The sequence below is a fragment of the Centroberyx affinis genome, unplaced genomic scaffold, assembly GCF_046629955.1.
Source record: "Centroberyx affinis isolate AG114_WGS23_722 - 3 ecotype Tasmania unplaced genomic scaffold, CSIRO-AGI_Caff_v1 ptg002325l_1, whole genome shotgun sequence".
Taxonomy (NCBI): Eukaryota; Metazoa; Chordata; class Actinopteri; order Beryciformes; family Berycidae; genus Centroberyx; species Centroberyx affinis.
This window is the reverse complement of record NW_027280593.1, coordinates 191805-207619: the sequence shown is the minus strand read 5'-3', so window position 1 is coordinate 207619 and position 15815 is coordinate 191805. Positions and strand designations below refer to the sequence as shown.

The 15815-nt window shown below is 44.2% G+C and overlaps 1 protein-coding gene across 1 annotated transcript in view; it reads right to left on the bottom strand.

Moving 5' to 3' along the window:
- Window positions 1-2858: 2858 nt before the first annotated feature.
- Window positions 2859-15815, bottom strand: part of lrriq1 (leucine-rich repeats and IQ motif containing 1) — a 38402-nt gene continuing 25445 nt past the window's right edge. The window contains exons 22-27 of the mRNA XM_071533127.1: window positions 15676-15754; window positions 14604-14718; window positions 9357-9468; window positions 8649-8709; window positions 5400-5466; window positions 2859-2992 (exon numbers count right to left, since the gene is read on the bottom strand). Coding sequence (XP_071389228.1) covers window positions 2859-2992; window positions 5400-5466; window positions 8649-8709; window positions 9357-9468; window positions 14604-14718; window positions 15676-15754 — 568 coding nt within the window. The remainder of the gene's footprint in view (window positions 2993-5399; window positions 5467-8648; window positions 8710-9356; window positions 9469-14603; window positions 14719-15675; window positions 15755-15815) is intronic.

Here is a 15815-nt window from a genome sequence, read left to right as displayed (position 1 = left end):
ATAGAATATTCTACACACATACACATGTACCTGTACATATGTATGCACACATATGGTTGTTATTGACTTGAATATCCATCTTCTAATATTAACAGAATTGATTTAAAGATTTAAAGGTGAGTCCAACGTAACACATTTTTCAGACAGATGAATATTCTGACCCACAAGCTAATTACTAACTTCCAGAATATTATTCCAGCAGTCTTTCAGAAGCATGACCATATAATATGAGTGATCGAGCTATTATGTATTATAACATCGCCAACAGTTTTCATTCAGGAGTAAATTCCCTTTTTTGGGGTTCGATACCACATAATTTCAGCTTGTATGAACTTATTCCCACTTTCTTTATAAGTAAGGTTCAAATTTCTAAGAGAGGCAACCCACTCTTCAGAGTTTATATCCAAATTAAATTCTATTCTATTTTCCATTTTTTCTTCACTTTGGCTTCAGGATCAGCTAATCGTTTCACAAGATGGGGATAAATAAGTGGCAAACCATTTTTCATTTTTCCTAATCAAGAGCTTTTCTATAGGTTTTGGAGTAAAGTTTATCCTACAATCTGAAATATAATTGTAAGTATTTCCAGTGCTGAAACCTAGGCAAGCCACTACTGAGTAAAATTATACATAGCTGAGCCATCGAGAAGATTTCTTATAAACTAAATTCCGGCATCGCTCCAGATCCTCCATTCAAAGGATTCTGATCACTTTATTATTCCTATTTTCCAATTTACTATTCACTTTATCATTAAATATAACTGCTTCTTATTGTACGCTGGACCAGTGTACTGCACCCTCATTACACCTCCACTACCTCTGTGTACTGTGTTGCTATGTAAGTTGTCAAACCAGTGACACAGAGAGAAATTCCTCCATACGTATTGCACTTGGAGAATAAAGTGATTCTGATGCAAAACCTTTCTTTGTCAAACTTCATTTGACAGTGTTTGCTGACTTGAGGTCAGGCTGGCAGAGACGTTCTTCATCTTATCTAAATGTGCAGCGGAGCGCTCATCTCACCAGGCAAAGGATCTTGGATGTCTTACATTACATATAATTTACCCATAACCCAAAAGTAAACAAACCTAATGAAGATTGGTGGACTATGATTTAACAATATCATTTCAGAAGAAAATGATAAAAGCCTGGAAAAAACTGAAATCACTGAAATCATGTCAAACAAAACAACACCATTTAGACAGATGTGCATATAGGTCATCTGTCTCTTAATACTGCATGTGCAATAAAAGCTCTTAAAAATTCATATTGTGGCCCAAGACATGGAGGGAATATTTAATTTTGTAAACTTTCACGTCCATTAAATTAATATAATCCCCTCACAAATTTGCAATATTGTTCATGGATATGCACATTATTTGTTTAGTCAGTAGCAAATGAAAATAAGTAGGGAGGACACTGGTGACACAATGTAATAATTGCTCTCCAGCACCAAGGCTGCATGATGACACTGTGATGGTAGAGAGACCCGGCCTCTCCCAGGGGGGATGAGAGTTCAGTCTCCCCCTGAAGGAGCACGGCGCTCTTGGGTTTCATATCACAACAGCCCCGGCCGGGCAGGACCACCGCTTCACTGGCATACGCCGCTCTCCGAGACAAAACTCCCCACCGGCCCGTACAGTCAAAACACACCCTCCAGACATGTGTAAGTGAAAGATAGAAGCAAAATAAATAGACAGACGTGCATTTCCTGCCAGGGAGCCACTCTCGGGCTCCGACTATTTGTTTTGACATTCATTAACTTATCATTTCCAGGCAGCGGACCAGCTAGGAACCTCCGAGCCTGAGGTTCACCGCCTCCGGTAGGGCAGTGTTTGCGGACGGACGCCTCAGCTCTCCAAATTCAAATACACAGACAAGGCCATTATAATCCACGACTGAAAATAAAGAAAACAACGCTCTAATTCTAACACCAATGTTTGTGCTCTGCTCATAGAAGCAGTAATTTCAGGTTTCAAGTTTGCCAGCAAGAGCTAAATACATCCGAAGAATAGGGAAATTTCACTTCAATTTCTGGACTTTATCGTACTTTATTAAACTTTACTCTTAAGCACAGCAAAAGTGGAAGAAGCAAGTCCCTTCTCTTAGTTACAAAATATTCTTCTATTTTCCTTTCTCACAAAAAGGGAATCACAGAAACTGCAACAAAGACAGTTTAGCATTCTTCAAAAACAAAACAATCGAATCCACAAGTATTAAAGGTCCTGGTTCTTATTTCCTGCCATCATTTGCATATGAAGCGTGTCATTTGCTGAAGGTTTGGGACTTTGTTCCATGTGTTTTGGTGCTGGCTGCGGTCACGTTAAGGCAGCGATACCCGAGCATAATGAACATAATGGAACCGCCTGGAGATATTTGGGCTGGGCCTCCTCCTATTGCTCTTAATTAATTTTCAGAAGAGGGAGCCCAAGTTTAGAGCCGAGTTTAAAAAGAACACCTGCAGGGGATTTCAGTGCAGGGGATAAAATAGCACCATAAATAAAACAGTAGAAACTCTTCTTTACGGGAGAAAAAGCGGCCACTTCACACTGAAACACAGCGGATAAACTCTTAAAGAGGATGTGTCCGTTTGTACTTTGGGACTCCACATTTGTGTTAATTTTCAAGACTTTACATTGTAACATAGACACATTGGCACATAGTAGGCTGTAATTAACATATGTTGTGTTTAAAAGTAACACAAATGTGTGTTGTCCCCGAACTAGACATATTTGGAAAACAGACAGGAAAAAAACAAAAAACAAAAAAAACGAATGGTAAAATTTTATCTGTCTTGTTGCTTTGGTCATTGGGTGAGGGAAGCAGAATAGGTGTCTTGGCTGTGGAAGAGAATGCGTGTTACTTGCACACTTTGTCCCTCTTCTTGCCCCCTCCCCAGCCGCCGCTCAGCTGGACGGGATTGTCCCGGTAGGAGATGCGCTCTTTTTTTGACGGGACAGACGGGACTCTTTGAGGAGATGGCACCTCTTTTCCTGTAGAGACAGCATGGAAGGAAAACCATTATCAGGAATTAATGGACGACAGGGAGGCCAGAAAAAAAAATTAACACCATTAATTTATATTTTCATGCGTTTTGTAATTAAAATCTAAAGTTTTTCACAAGCCATAACTCAGTTTCTCTGGTAACACCTGAGGGTTTGACTAATACCTGGAACAATCATTACCATCCCATAAGGTTCTTATGCAATGGAAATGTTGTTCACTACTCCAGTAAATAGGACAAACCTTAGATACGACTTGGCAGCGGGAGATATTTCTAGTCCGCTCAGCTCATAGAACCCTTTGGCTCAGCTATGAGCCAGAAAGCTAACGTTATGCTAGCAACATTCAAAGTCAATAACATTGCATATGGTTGACAAACAGTAAATATAATTTGACAGTATTTTTTTAACAACAAAACTAGCTAGCTATCCAGCCATGTCATTGTCCTCAAATCAATATCAAGATCTTCACGAACAAATCAGGCTCAAATGGAGGCTTTGACTGCGTCCCTGTTGCTATGGTTACTCATTTTAGATACAGGCTGATACTGCATAGCCAGCGCATTAATTGAGAACGGTGAACAGAGAATGATCTGAGAATGATGTGTCACTGTGGAATTTTAAGTTGCTATGAGTCTGTACAATACTGTAAAATACTGAGCATGCACATAGAGAATGTTAGTGCTGCTGTGAAATTGTTAAGATGCAAATAATGTCTAAAAAGTTCCATACTGTTGATCTACATGCAACACAGAGACTCAAAGTGGTAATCCATGAGAATCTTGTTATTTTTATTTTAGCGACATCTTTGTTGTTCAGCGCTCATTGCTGTGGTGTTTCTGCACCGCACTTCCCAGAGATCACCTGTCAATCAAATCAAGTGTGGGGGGGCGGGACTGTGATGTCTTTTTCCTTGGATTTTCTGTTGATGCAGTTTGAGTTTCTGTAGGTGGCGCTCTTTTCTTTGTCTGTTCAGCCATTTTCGCTGCTCGTGCTAACTACCCAGTTCTTCTTCTATTTTATTCCAAACAAAACGCTTGTTGCTGCTGCCAGAAAACTAAAACCCATCACTTCCTGTGCACCGGAGGATTTTTCCCTGGAAAGGCCAACTCGACACCAGGTGTTCATGCTGCGTTCCAGAGACGTCGTAAAGTCAGAAATTCCAACTTCCTACTAGAGCAGTAGTAGTTTTCCAAAATGCAGTTGTCTGGTGGCACGTCAACATGGCGGCACACACTGTGAACGCCGCACAGCTTTACTTTTAGAAGGTTTATAATCCTCAAAATACATTTCATTTTCATTTTCAGCATTGTATGACTTGAAAGCATCTGGTGTAGTAAATGATTAAGCACTAGGGCTGGGTATCATTTAAAAAATTATGATACCAGTACCAGTACCAGTACCCTTAAAGTGATACCGATACTAAGAGAGTACTTCATTCGATACCCTTTTTTTAAGTTTTGGTGGCATCTCGGCACGCTGAACTGCCAACTCTGTCACACACACACCGCCCTGAACTTCACCACCACAGACTGTATGGGTTGTAGCTGCTGTGGTAGTGGGCCAATCACACATCAAATTAAATCGAAGAACGCTTGCGGTGATTGGCTGCGAGCAAAACCATACAAATAGTCATTTTTTTCTAGATCTGTGTACAAAAAGTATCGAATGTAGGTATCATTTGACTGGAGAAGTTTCAATACTATTTGGTACTGGGTTATACTGGGTACTCGATACCTTAAAAGGTATCGAGTACCGATACCCAGCCCTATTAAACACATACATTTACAATTTAAATTTGCACTTTCACTATGCTAACTAGCTAGCTACTGTTGTCAGATATCATTGACACAACATTAGCTGTTGCATGAGGAAAGGATTTACGTTGGGCGACTTAAAAATGTTTCTTCTCTATCTTTTCCGATCTGAACCACTGGAACGTACGGAGGTTGTAAAGACATCCTACCAGCTGGGAATGTCTGACTTCCGACTTTGAATGGAACAAAGCATTAAAACAGTCAATGCAGTAGAAACGCTTCCATGAACTGAATATAGGTTTATTCTCTACTGTGTTTTATCAACTGGAGATAGAGAGTATAGCAAAACGGAAAATGTCATGGGTTATTTTACTAAAAGTGCACAATTTGGACCTCGTTGTGGAGAAAAAGATGTCTGTGATCTCCGTCTCAGCAGACTAAAGAGTGCACGATATTAATAGCAAACTACTGTATATAGTAAAGACTTAAGTCGGAGGAGGTAAGGAGTGTTTGTGTGCTCCGTCTCCCAGGAGCGCTGTATGCTGTAGGAGAGGCCCTTCCATTTCACCTGGGGATCAGTACAAAGCTCTCCAAACACAGAGAACAAAGGCAGTGCTTCTAGCAGGCATGATGCGTTCCACGTGTAGAGCCCAGGCCGGCGGTCTCCACGGCCGCCCCACACAGGGAGCCGAACAGCGGGGGAAGGCTCTGGAGGAGGTGGGGGGCCCGGGACGCATCGCAGGTACTGACCCGGCTCCAAATACCTGCACAGCTGGTCCCCCGTCTAGTGTGTCCATCCACTCGCAATGCAACTGGAGTCATACCTAATCGTACCTCTCAAGTTTTTGATTTACCTCGTGTTCGTGATATAACACTGAGCTTCTGCAGGCTTCTTATTCCTCTCATCATGGTTAGATTTGTGTAATGTAGTTTAGAGGCAGTCAAGACAGACAGCCACGGTCTTGTGTGTTTATTTTGAGAAACTTTCAGCCAGCTTTGGTGACTGAATTTGGTTTAATAAAGACTTCTGCTCAATTATCGGTTCCAAATCAGGAACAGAGGCCAAAACAAATAGTTTTACTGTTGCACATGTTGCTAATTTCAACGCAAGTTGTGCGGTCGTGCTATTAAATGTACGGAAATAAATAAATGACCACACATTTGACCCAACCGCTGTGACCAAACAAATTGTTTTCGATCATTTTACTCTATTAGGGTTGAACAGAGGACAAAATTGAGGGAGCAGATACGCAACTTAAGTGGTTTCCTCTGCACAAGTAATGAAAATATTTTGTGAGCCTGGAAACGCATTTTATGGCACCGCCCCAGCAAGCGGTGAGTATCGCATTGCAATAGGTTATAGAGTAGGTTATAGAGTATTTACATAGTCTTTACTGCTATGGCAAACTAAGTGAACCCTCTGACTTTAAAGCTTCACTTTGATGTGCGTATGCCACTTCAGAGGCAAAGGAAATACAACTTTTTGATAAATACAATTTGCTTCTTTTCAGGCAAACCCTTTCACTGAGTCATGTAGGCTACTAAAAAAAGATTTGAGTCTGTCGAACTGCATTCCTTCTTTCCTGGTGAGTTCACTCAAGCAGCCCATTTCCTCAATGATATGACTTTTTGATGATGTACCATCGAGACCATTAGATGCCCTTTCCAAGTTTATGAAATATCTAATTGGCTTTTTGAGAAATGCGCCTGCCTTACACATACATACATATTTCAATTTGCCCTAGACAATTCGATAAGTGGTGTTTTCATCGGCGCGGACAGAGAGCCTTTCTTTCCCCCTCCCATACTCCAAGAGTTGAACAACAGCCTGCCTGCTTAGCACGAAGAGGCTCGCTCCTGCTGCCGCTGCTGCTGCTGCACCTCGTGGATATCATTTTGAAATCATCATCGGAATCTAATTTGGCTTCGTTAGCGTGGGACAGGGCTTTCCTTCACTCGGATTCCTGGGCTTGTTTAATGTGGTCATCTGCTGTCAGTCTGTCAGTAGCATCTTTGTCACTCAAGCTCCTGAGCCCCGGCACTCCTGACAGAAGGGCCAGTCATTCTTCACTGAAAGGACTGATTTTTTTCTGCCTGTTTCCTGTCAGAGGAGAAATTCACGGCACTCTGTCCCCGGCCCGACCCTGTGCCCCCCCCCCCCCCCCCTCCCCTCCCCTCCCCTCTCGAATCGACCGGTCGACCAACAGACTGACTCAGGGCCGAATAAGCAATGCCCATTATCCCTGGCTTGGCACACACAGGTCTGTATAACCTGAGACCCATGGGTGCAAATGTGCATACATAGAAACATGCACACGTCTGCACACACACACACACACACACATACGCACACACAAGCCTCTCTAATATCGTTACTATGATTCATTAGGTTTGCACATGAAACTGTTCAGAGAGTTAGGCTATGGACTTTCTAGTCCCCTTCACTCTATGCAGAGATGATTGTATTAATATAGTGGGGAATGTGTTTATCAGTCTTTACAAATATATGTCACATTAATGGGTAGTAAATACTGATGTACAAATGTGCACAACACACTTAGTTTTGCATACGGTGGATACAGTGTCTTTACTGGTGTTTACTTTGACTGTTGACTTAAGTCATTTGTATTTTTGTGTTACTCTTCAGTTATAGTACACCATTTTCTGTCATCTCAATAACAATTAAGTATTTTCTTTTTAAGTAAGCTCAATCATAATTACTAATATAAAATGTAACGGATTATATATTTTGGGGGGAACATAGTCTTTATTTTCTACTGTTCAGAGAGATATAGTCAGTAGAACCTGAGTTTGGGTTTGAGGCCTAATGCCCCAGAACCAGAAATTCTTTCATTAACTTCTAAATTAAGCATAGACATGACTGCGCATGCCAAGCTGTCCCTAAATTACCTCTTTTACTATTTCTCTGGCTTACCCATTTTTGTTGCCACAATATTGCATGACATAAAATTAAACACAGAGTCCGTGACACAAATAATTTACTCCCAGAGCGCAGTTGTGTCCCAAGTTTCAGATCATTTCAAGAATATTCTTCTTGTAAATTCTGACCTCAGCGGAGTCAAGAAGTATTGGGTAGAAAAACCGTAGTGAAGTTTGCACAAAAGACTCACTTGCGTGCCCCCAAGAGTTTCTGCGAGGATAATTGTGCTCTTTGCGAGGCTGGGAGGCTGAACTGCTGTTGGCCCACAATCCACTGGCCTGATCTGGACGTTCTCTGTATCCTGGGCCTGCCTGCACACACCACACACACACACACACACAAACACACACACACACACACGCACACATGCAACACACACACGCACACACACACAAAAATGAGGCCCAACATGACACTTCTCACGCAACCGGCCCAGCATTTTGAAAAACATTCAATAACCAACTGCTCTGCAGGCTGAACGTATCTAAGGAACAGGAGGAAGGGGGTGGTTCCTCTTGCCAGTGATCATAACTCAAACTGCTCTATAACGGCACGGGGAGACCTGCGGTTTCCGACTTCAAAGACCTCATGAGCATCAGTATCGTTCTCCAGTCCAGGCAAACCGCACTGAAGTGACACTGGGATTTCTACAAGTGAAATGAAGAAATTGCAGCCAGTTGATCCAATTGAAAGTGTCAGTACTCTGGAGCTAAACCTCAGACCCCCCCCCCCTTCCTTCTTTAAAATGAAGCTGATGAGACAAGCTCCAGGAGGGGAGGAACCTACAGCACGGGACTTGACTGTGACTGGTGAATGTAAACAATACATACCTTCGTGTACCCGCACTCGCCCCCCCCCCCCCCCAAGATAAGATTCAGATTGAGAGTCACAGTCACTCGGTGGAAGTGAATGAGCTGTGCGGGGGGGACGCCGAGGGGGTTGTACTCACCACAAGCTGCACTCTGCCTCCGTTCAGTACGTCCGGGTCAATCTCCGGTAAGAAACGCTCGCTGAGGATGAGACAAAAAAAAAAAAAAAAAAAAAACGGGCAAATGTTTGGGCTATTAGCGGTCGGCGTGCTTCGATTCCATTCAGCAGTTTCCCCTCTTCAATTCAATGCAATTACCTCTGACAGATCATAACATAAACACAGATGGCATGTATGATAATCTTAATGTCTATTTGTTAGGTGGGGTAGGGGGTAAGGGGCATGGGCTTATATGCTCACTGCTTGTTTTACAGACTCTTTACTGGTATAGTTCTTATAAGAATGTGGAATTATGTTGAAGTGACAGGTCTACCTGTTCTTAATTCATTTTGGTGAGACTTTCCCTCTCTGCCTTAAACTCGGCATTGAGTAAATTTCATCATTTGATAAACAGGCAACGCTGTGAAAAATTTCTAGCTGTAAACATAACCCAGCATGCTCTACCCCCCCATCACCACCACCACTCTGTTAAAAACTCATTAATCAAAATAAGAAGGTAAAAACAAATGATTAGCGTTAAGAAATTTGATTCCAGCAATGATAGCAGCTCATTAAAACTATTTAATCTGCATAATATAACGATAAAACAGCATGTACTGTCTTTATTATTTATTTAGGCTGAACATAGATGCCTAACGTCTATGTTCTAACCTGCAGTAAGGGCCTCACCTCTCTGAGAGCCTGTCAGATGGAGCAGCCTGGCTGTGCAGCCACTGGTACGTACGTTCCTGCTTCAACCGCACTTGCTCTGCCTGCTGAAGGCCCAGCTCGGCCTCGCCAACTGCACTTGACAGAAAACATCAAATAAACGTCACGGCCGATTATTTTTCCTCCATCTCCTCACGGCGGTTAAAAAACATCCTCGATGACAGTGGTAGCTCCCAGTGAGCCGGCTGCCCGGTCGGCCGGTGTCGGGGAGAGGGTGGCGCGTTTCCAAATGACAGGAGGCGTAATCAATACTGCGGCGAAGGGCTTGTGTTAACAGATGCTCACCAACTTAACAAGCTCAACAAATAAACAGCTCACGGGCCTGATCTGTGGCAACGTTTGACATGTCTCACTGCAATTACAGCCGGCCAAGGTTCCCGGAGCGGGGAGAGATCAGTGGCCAAAGCTCCCGGTGTTTATGTTTGGGCTTAAGGTAGTGTATTTGTTTGGAGGACTCAGGGGCATTGCTATAATAGACTTAAAGTTGCTGAAAGATGCAACAGGAGTGACTCTGCTTTTTTTCCCCAGCGATGGCGGGGGCTGGTGGGTCTTTGTAAAATTCAATTCAAGCAACGTTCCAAAAGTTCAGATCCCTCACAAGGCGAGGGATCTGAAGGGCCGCTGATTTACGAGTAATGCTGAAATCCCATAATAAGGTTCGTAATTCAAAGTAAACATTTACGTCGTGCCGACAGTAATGCTGCCGTAGATGGGTGTGAGCTGATAATGAATTTTGACAGCCCAATGCTGGAACTAATGATGCATTTATTTAAGTCATTTTCATGCTTTTGCCGAGCCGTAAAAAAAGGGGAGAAAAGCTTTACAGTTTTCATGGGTTAATTGAGAAGCCCCACTAAAAATGTCAAGTGATAGATGCTTCCCCCGGGGCAGCAAAGGCCAGGAAATGGCTACTCACACTTCCCAAAGCTGAAAATACACACAGACAGGGCACACGCAGTCCAGAAAAACCCTCAGAGAAATGAGCATAAACTCTTTTTACAGCAACTTGCTCACATACTTATTATCAACAGCGTATGACCCCAAGCAAGACAGTCTATACCACAGTGTTGTATCACATCTTTCCTGTCTTTCCCCATTTTTTTTTTTTATGTCATTCATTGATCAAAACTAGTACAAAGGAAAACAACAGATCATGAGAAAAATGTGAGTTGCCGAAGATGAAATCCCCGGAGGTGAATCCGTAGAGTAGCAACCACATGTTCAGGACTGTGGTGCGAGATGTGAGCCGCGGCAAAGGTTCACATTCATGTTACAGTTCAGTAGCATTGAGAGAAACTCCTCTCTCCCCTTTACCCTCTGAACCCACCGCTCAACCCCCCCCCAACCTCCTGAGTCCCCCTCCAGTCCTCCTCCAGGACATCAGGAGGGGGCCTACAGGAGTCACGCCTGTTAAGAGGGGCTCTTAAGCGCATTAAGCAATCTCCAGGTCTCTATCGAGGAGGGAGGAGGTGGTGGTGGTGGTGGTTGGGGGGGGGGGGCTCTGACATGATATCACAGAATCAGTGCTCTCAGACTGGGGAGGGGGGTGGCGGCGGCTTTGGCCCGCAGCTACCAAGAGCTAAAGGAGAGACACGATGCTGGCACTTTAGAGGCTGTTAGGGCCTCCTCCCCTTCCACTCCACTGCCGAAACAAACAAGTCGGGGTCAGGTGTTGGGCGAGGAGCACTGCGGACAGGAGAAAGACTGATGTCGTGACTGAGGCGACGATTTAGCGTTGTTGTGAGCTAACATGACGAAGAGCTCAGCTTCTTTTTTTCACATGACATCCTTTTTATAGTAATGTAAATGTAATGTAAAGCGCGAATGTAAACAATGCAGCTGCGATTACATTTAAGTTTTTATACTTCTGCGTTGATGTGCTTGTAGCATGTCTTTGAAATCCCGTACACAGGGTGGCAGTGTTTCAAAAACAAAATCCTATCGCACCAAAACTACAACATAGAAGAAGAGTGGAACAGGAAGCAGACGTGACGACAATCACCGGTAAAAACCAAACATGGTCGCGGCTAAAGCAATGCAGCTGGAAGAGTTGGATGCTGTCATGATCGCTCCTATGATCAACCAATCAGAGCGCGCGACTCGGCGTAGACTCGACGCCAAGTTGAGATTCCTGGGCAGGTACGCAACACCTCCGCTGAGACCCTTTTCAACCCCAAATATGTGTCAAATAGCGTCAGTTTACGTGCAGAGACGCTATTTTCATTAAAGTATAAAATGCGCTTTACTGTGGATGTTATGAGAAACTGTACAGATGACAGCAGAGGGCTCGCCTTGAGAATGCCTGTCAAAGCACTGCATCAGAGACAAAGGAACTGGCCACCTCGAAAGTAACACAATCATCAAGAGAGCCTTGAGAGTCGGAAGTAGTCCGAGAGTCCAAAGAGAGGCAAATCTCTCCCTCCATCTCTTTCTGCTGTGGCCTCCTGCCCCGAGATGGAGAGACGATTTGGCATTGTGACGTCCACAGCCAGACTTAAAAGGGAGGGGAAAGGTGGGGGAGTGGGAAGGAGTGGGGTGGGGGGGGGGGAGGTAGGTCAACTTTTATCATAGGGGCCTGTCTTTCCTCTGCAACCCCCCCCCCCACCAACCCCTTACGCCCGCTCCCCCACCCCCAACCCCACCCGCCAGGGTCAAGGCCTCACATCCAGAGAGCAAGCCGCTCGGTCATCCAGCAGTCAGAGGGACGCTGTAAAAACAGCGTTTGCCAAAAGCCGGTGAAGTGACTGAAGTGACTGGTCTCTCTCTCTCTCTCTCTCTGGTGCAAGTCCAATGCTGTCATGAGCATAAAAAACCATTTTATGAGCTGCAGAGAAATCCATTTCATGTGCTTACTTGTCATTTCATGTTTACACTAAAAATAAAATAAAATATAATAAAATAAATTGAAGTTTAACTTTAACTCTCTCTTTTAGAGCGACTAGAACACGGCACTATTGTGTTTTAAAATAGTCATTAATGACTCCCATTGCTTCTCTTAAAACCATATCTTGTTATCAGTTATCAGTGCTCTCTCTTGCAGCAAACTTTTTAGGATGTTTTGAAAGATAATGTTTCAGTGAAACAAAGAAACAATCACTTCCAAATCCCTTTGAATCAATTATTCAAACAAACTTTATTATTTTACAAGTCAACAGGATTCACAGTATTATATTATTACTATTATATAGTCAATGAAAATGATGTGACTGGTAGACAAACTTACCAGCCACATAAAAAATTTACCAGCATTTGGCTGATGGCAGGTGGTAATTTCCCACCTTTAATTCCTCTTTCTATATGTTTTTGGAAAAGTTGAGATAATGTCTTTGCAACCTGAAGCCCAAAGAGTGGACCGCACGGTTGAGTGTGACAACATTGTTATGCTATCATGTGTTTATTTTGAACAGCAGGTGAATCATGTCAGCCTTCCAGCACCGTGATTCCTGATGCTGGAATCGTGTCTGGGAGCAGCAGAGCTGTGGATAAGCTCTCAGCCAACTGGCAGCCAAAGACAGGTTCCATCCAAAACGACCTATTGCGTTACAACAATATTTCCAGCACTGTATCTCTCCAGTATTCTTATCTCTCTCCTCCACCCTTGTCTTGATCATTCATCAAACAGGACTGGTGTTCTAGAGCATTGAAGTGAAGCAGCTACATCAGCTGATAAAGTAACAGGGGTCACTGGTTAGGACATCGCCCTTCCCTCTCTGCTTAATGCCACATGTCCTCGGTCGGTTTTCTGATCCGACTGAGAGGGATCCTGTAAAACGCGTAACTCAAACCAGCTCGGTTCTGGAGGAGACGACTCCCGCTGCCTTTTTACAGGGTGACCGGGAGGCGGCGGCGACGGCGGCGGCGATGGCGGCGTGTCGGGATCTGGCTCGGGGGGTTCTGAGATCCCGAGCCCAGGCCTGTCTCCCCTCTTGCTCCCCTGGTCCTGACCTGTGGAAGGCACCCCCCCTCCTCCTCGGATCCATCCCCAGCGCCCGGGGCCTAGCCATCCCAGCTCAGCCAGCGCTCCCCGGCAGGGGCTAACGTTTCAGGCTTGGAGTCAAGCCCCTTCTGGAGGTGATTAGCCCCAAACCCATGACAGATTCTTTCCGAGATATCCGACGCGGCGTGTTTATTTTATCCGGGCTCTTTGTGTGGATGTGCTGGACATGAGTAACCCACTTGAAATGGGTATCGGCTTACATACCCGGAGAGGGAGAGAGAGAGGGAGAGAGTGGAGCAGGGCTGCTGAGCCACAAGGCGTTTTCTTTTAAAGGCAAAAAAATATAAAAATACACTTCCATTTTTTTTTTTAGATGATCTGTATTGTTAAGTGTCTTGGGTCTGCAGATGTTGGAGGGAGGGTAAGACTGTATGCCTCTGATGCATTCCTCCTTGTTTCTTTTACTTCCTACCAACACCTTCCTCCCCCCCACCCACCCGCACACACACACACACACACACACACCCCTCACCCACCCTCCCACTCTTCCATCTCTTCCATCCAAACTAAGATCCAACTCCACCAAACAACCCTCATGTTGGAGAGCCAAGAGGGTATATATTTTTATTTCAGTCTGGAACCCCTCCGCGTCCTACCTCCCCAGCACTTAACTCGATTTCACACTTCAAGTCATCTACAAAGTCTGACTGAAACACAATCATCTTGTTTATCATCCTTCATCCAAAACAACTTAATATCAGACTATTTACCACCATTCATGTGCGTTCAATTTCTCCCCCATAATCTCAGCACTTCTATTTATCTCAGGCAGTGGTGCTTTTCTCTCTGCGTAGTATTATGTTCGAGATGCACTGGCACACTTAAGAAAACATATACAGCCACGGTTCTGTGGGCAGCAGTCTAAGTCGCTCACAGGGACAAACATCCAATTCATTTTGCCCCCATCAAAACACCGAATTAGGATCGTCGAATTTCAGACACGCTCTGATTCATCTTCCACTCTGCAAATGCCATGCAAAATGTTAACTTGATTCTCAGAAAGCTTTTCATGACTTTTTGCAACATTTTCCAACAAAAGGGCATATAGACAAAAGTTTGGATACCTGGATATTGAACACATCTGTAGAGATTATTCATGTCAACCCAGGAAAGGTACTTGTTCAAATCAATGCAAGTATTTACAGAATAACTGCAGTATTTGCAGACGTTACTATAGGGATACCACATGTCGTGCACACCTCAAGTCCTACCTTTTAAATAATCTCTCTTGTCTGGTGCAGGCCTCTTTCCTGCCTCCACTGGACCCAGCTGGTAAGTGCAGTTCCTGAACAAGGCCAGACGGACAGAGGGATCTAGGAGAGAGCGAGAGAGGGAGGGTCAAGGAAGGACAGGCAGAGGAGATCTAAAACCAGAAGCAGAAAACCAGAACCCCACATTCAGAAAATATTAGAACAGCGTTCTGGTTCCACTGAGGCAGATGCCATGAAGAGTTACGGCCGACATAGACCTGTGTGTCGGTAGAGCAAGATGACAAGAGCACTGCTATTGGAATCATGCATTTGCAATTCTGATCAAAGAGCAGCCTCCCTCTACATGACCGTGGCATGATGACCGTGGCAAGACTACTGTTTCTTGGACCAGAGCGGAGGTGAGGTCACCTTTCTGCTGCAGCCGCACTCAGCCACTACAATGAGATGGAATGAAAGTCATCGCGGGACGACTTGTAAAGAGGTTTCTTGGCAGCGGTTATTTCCTACGCAGGCTCTCAAACGGGGCCCAATAGGAGGCGACAGGCCCTGGCTTCTGCTGTCTGTTATGGCTCGTTAACATACACTGGGTGGAAAGGTTCGCTGCTGTTGTGGCACGATGGTTCAAGGAACAAAGACAGGAATGAAAACAGGCAAAAATTAGTGTGGATTTTTTCCCTTTTAGAAAATGGATTTATGTCCCAACAGCAGCTCTTTCCATATTGTAAGGGATATTTCGTGTTAAAAGATTAGGAGCGAGGCTCTCTCCGTTGGGGAGATGGGAAGAGAAGTTGGTTCAGGTGTGGGAGGATCACTGGACAAAGGTAGCTGTGTAGTAAGGCGATTTAACAGGGACAGCTTGGGAGCCTGTGAACATATCTTCCTTCATAATCTTCATATTCACACATTCTGATAATGTGATGATGTATGATGATGATTCTGTTAAACCTGAACAATTACATACATACAAACACACCAGAAAAATAAACACACACACTCAATACAAAGCTGAGGACATCTTAGTGTGGTGGATGCCGGGGTTATTCTTGTTTAGGACACACTCACCCATAGGTTTCTTCTGCCGCTGCTTCTGCGACTTCATCTTCCTGGCCCTCTTGAGCATCAGGAGAGCCGTGTGGCTGTCAGTGAAGCCCCTGGAGACAACAGACACATAAGCAAGTCATGCAGTCAATCCCACATAATAACATAACAACA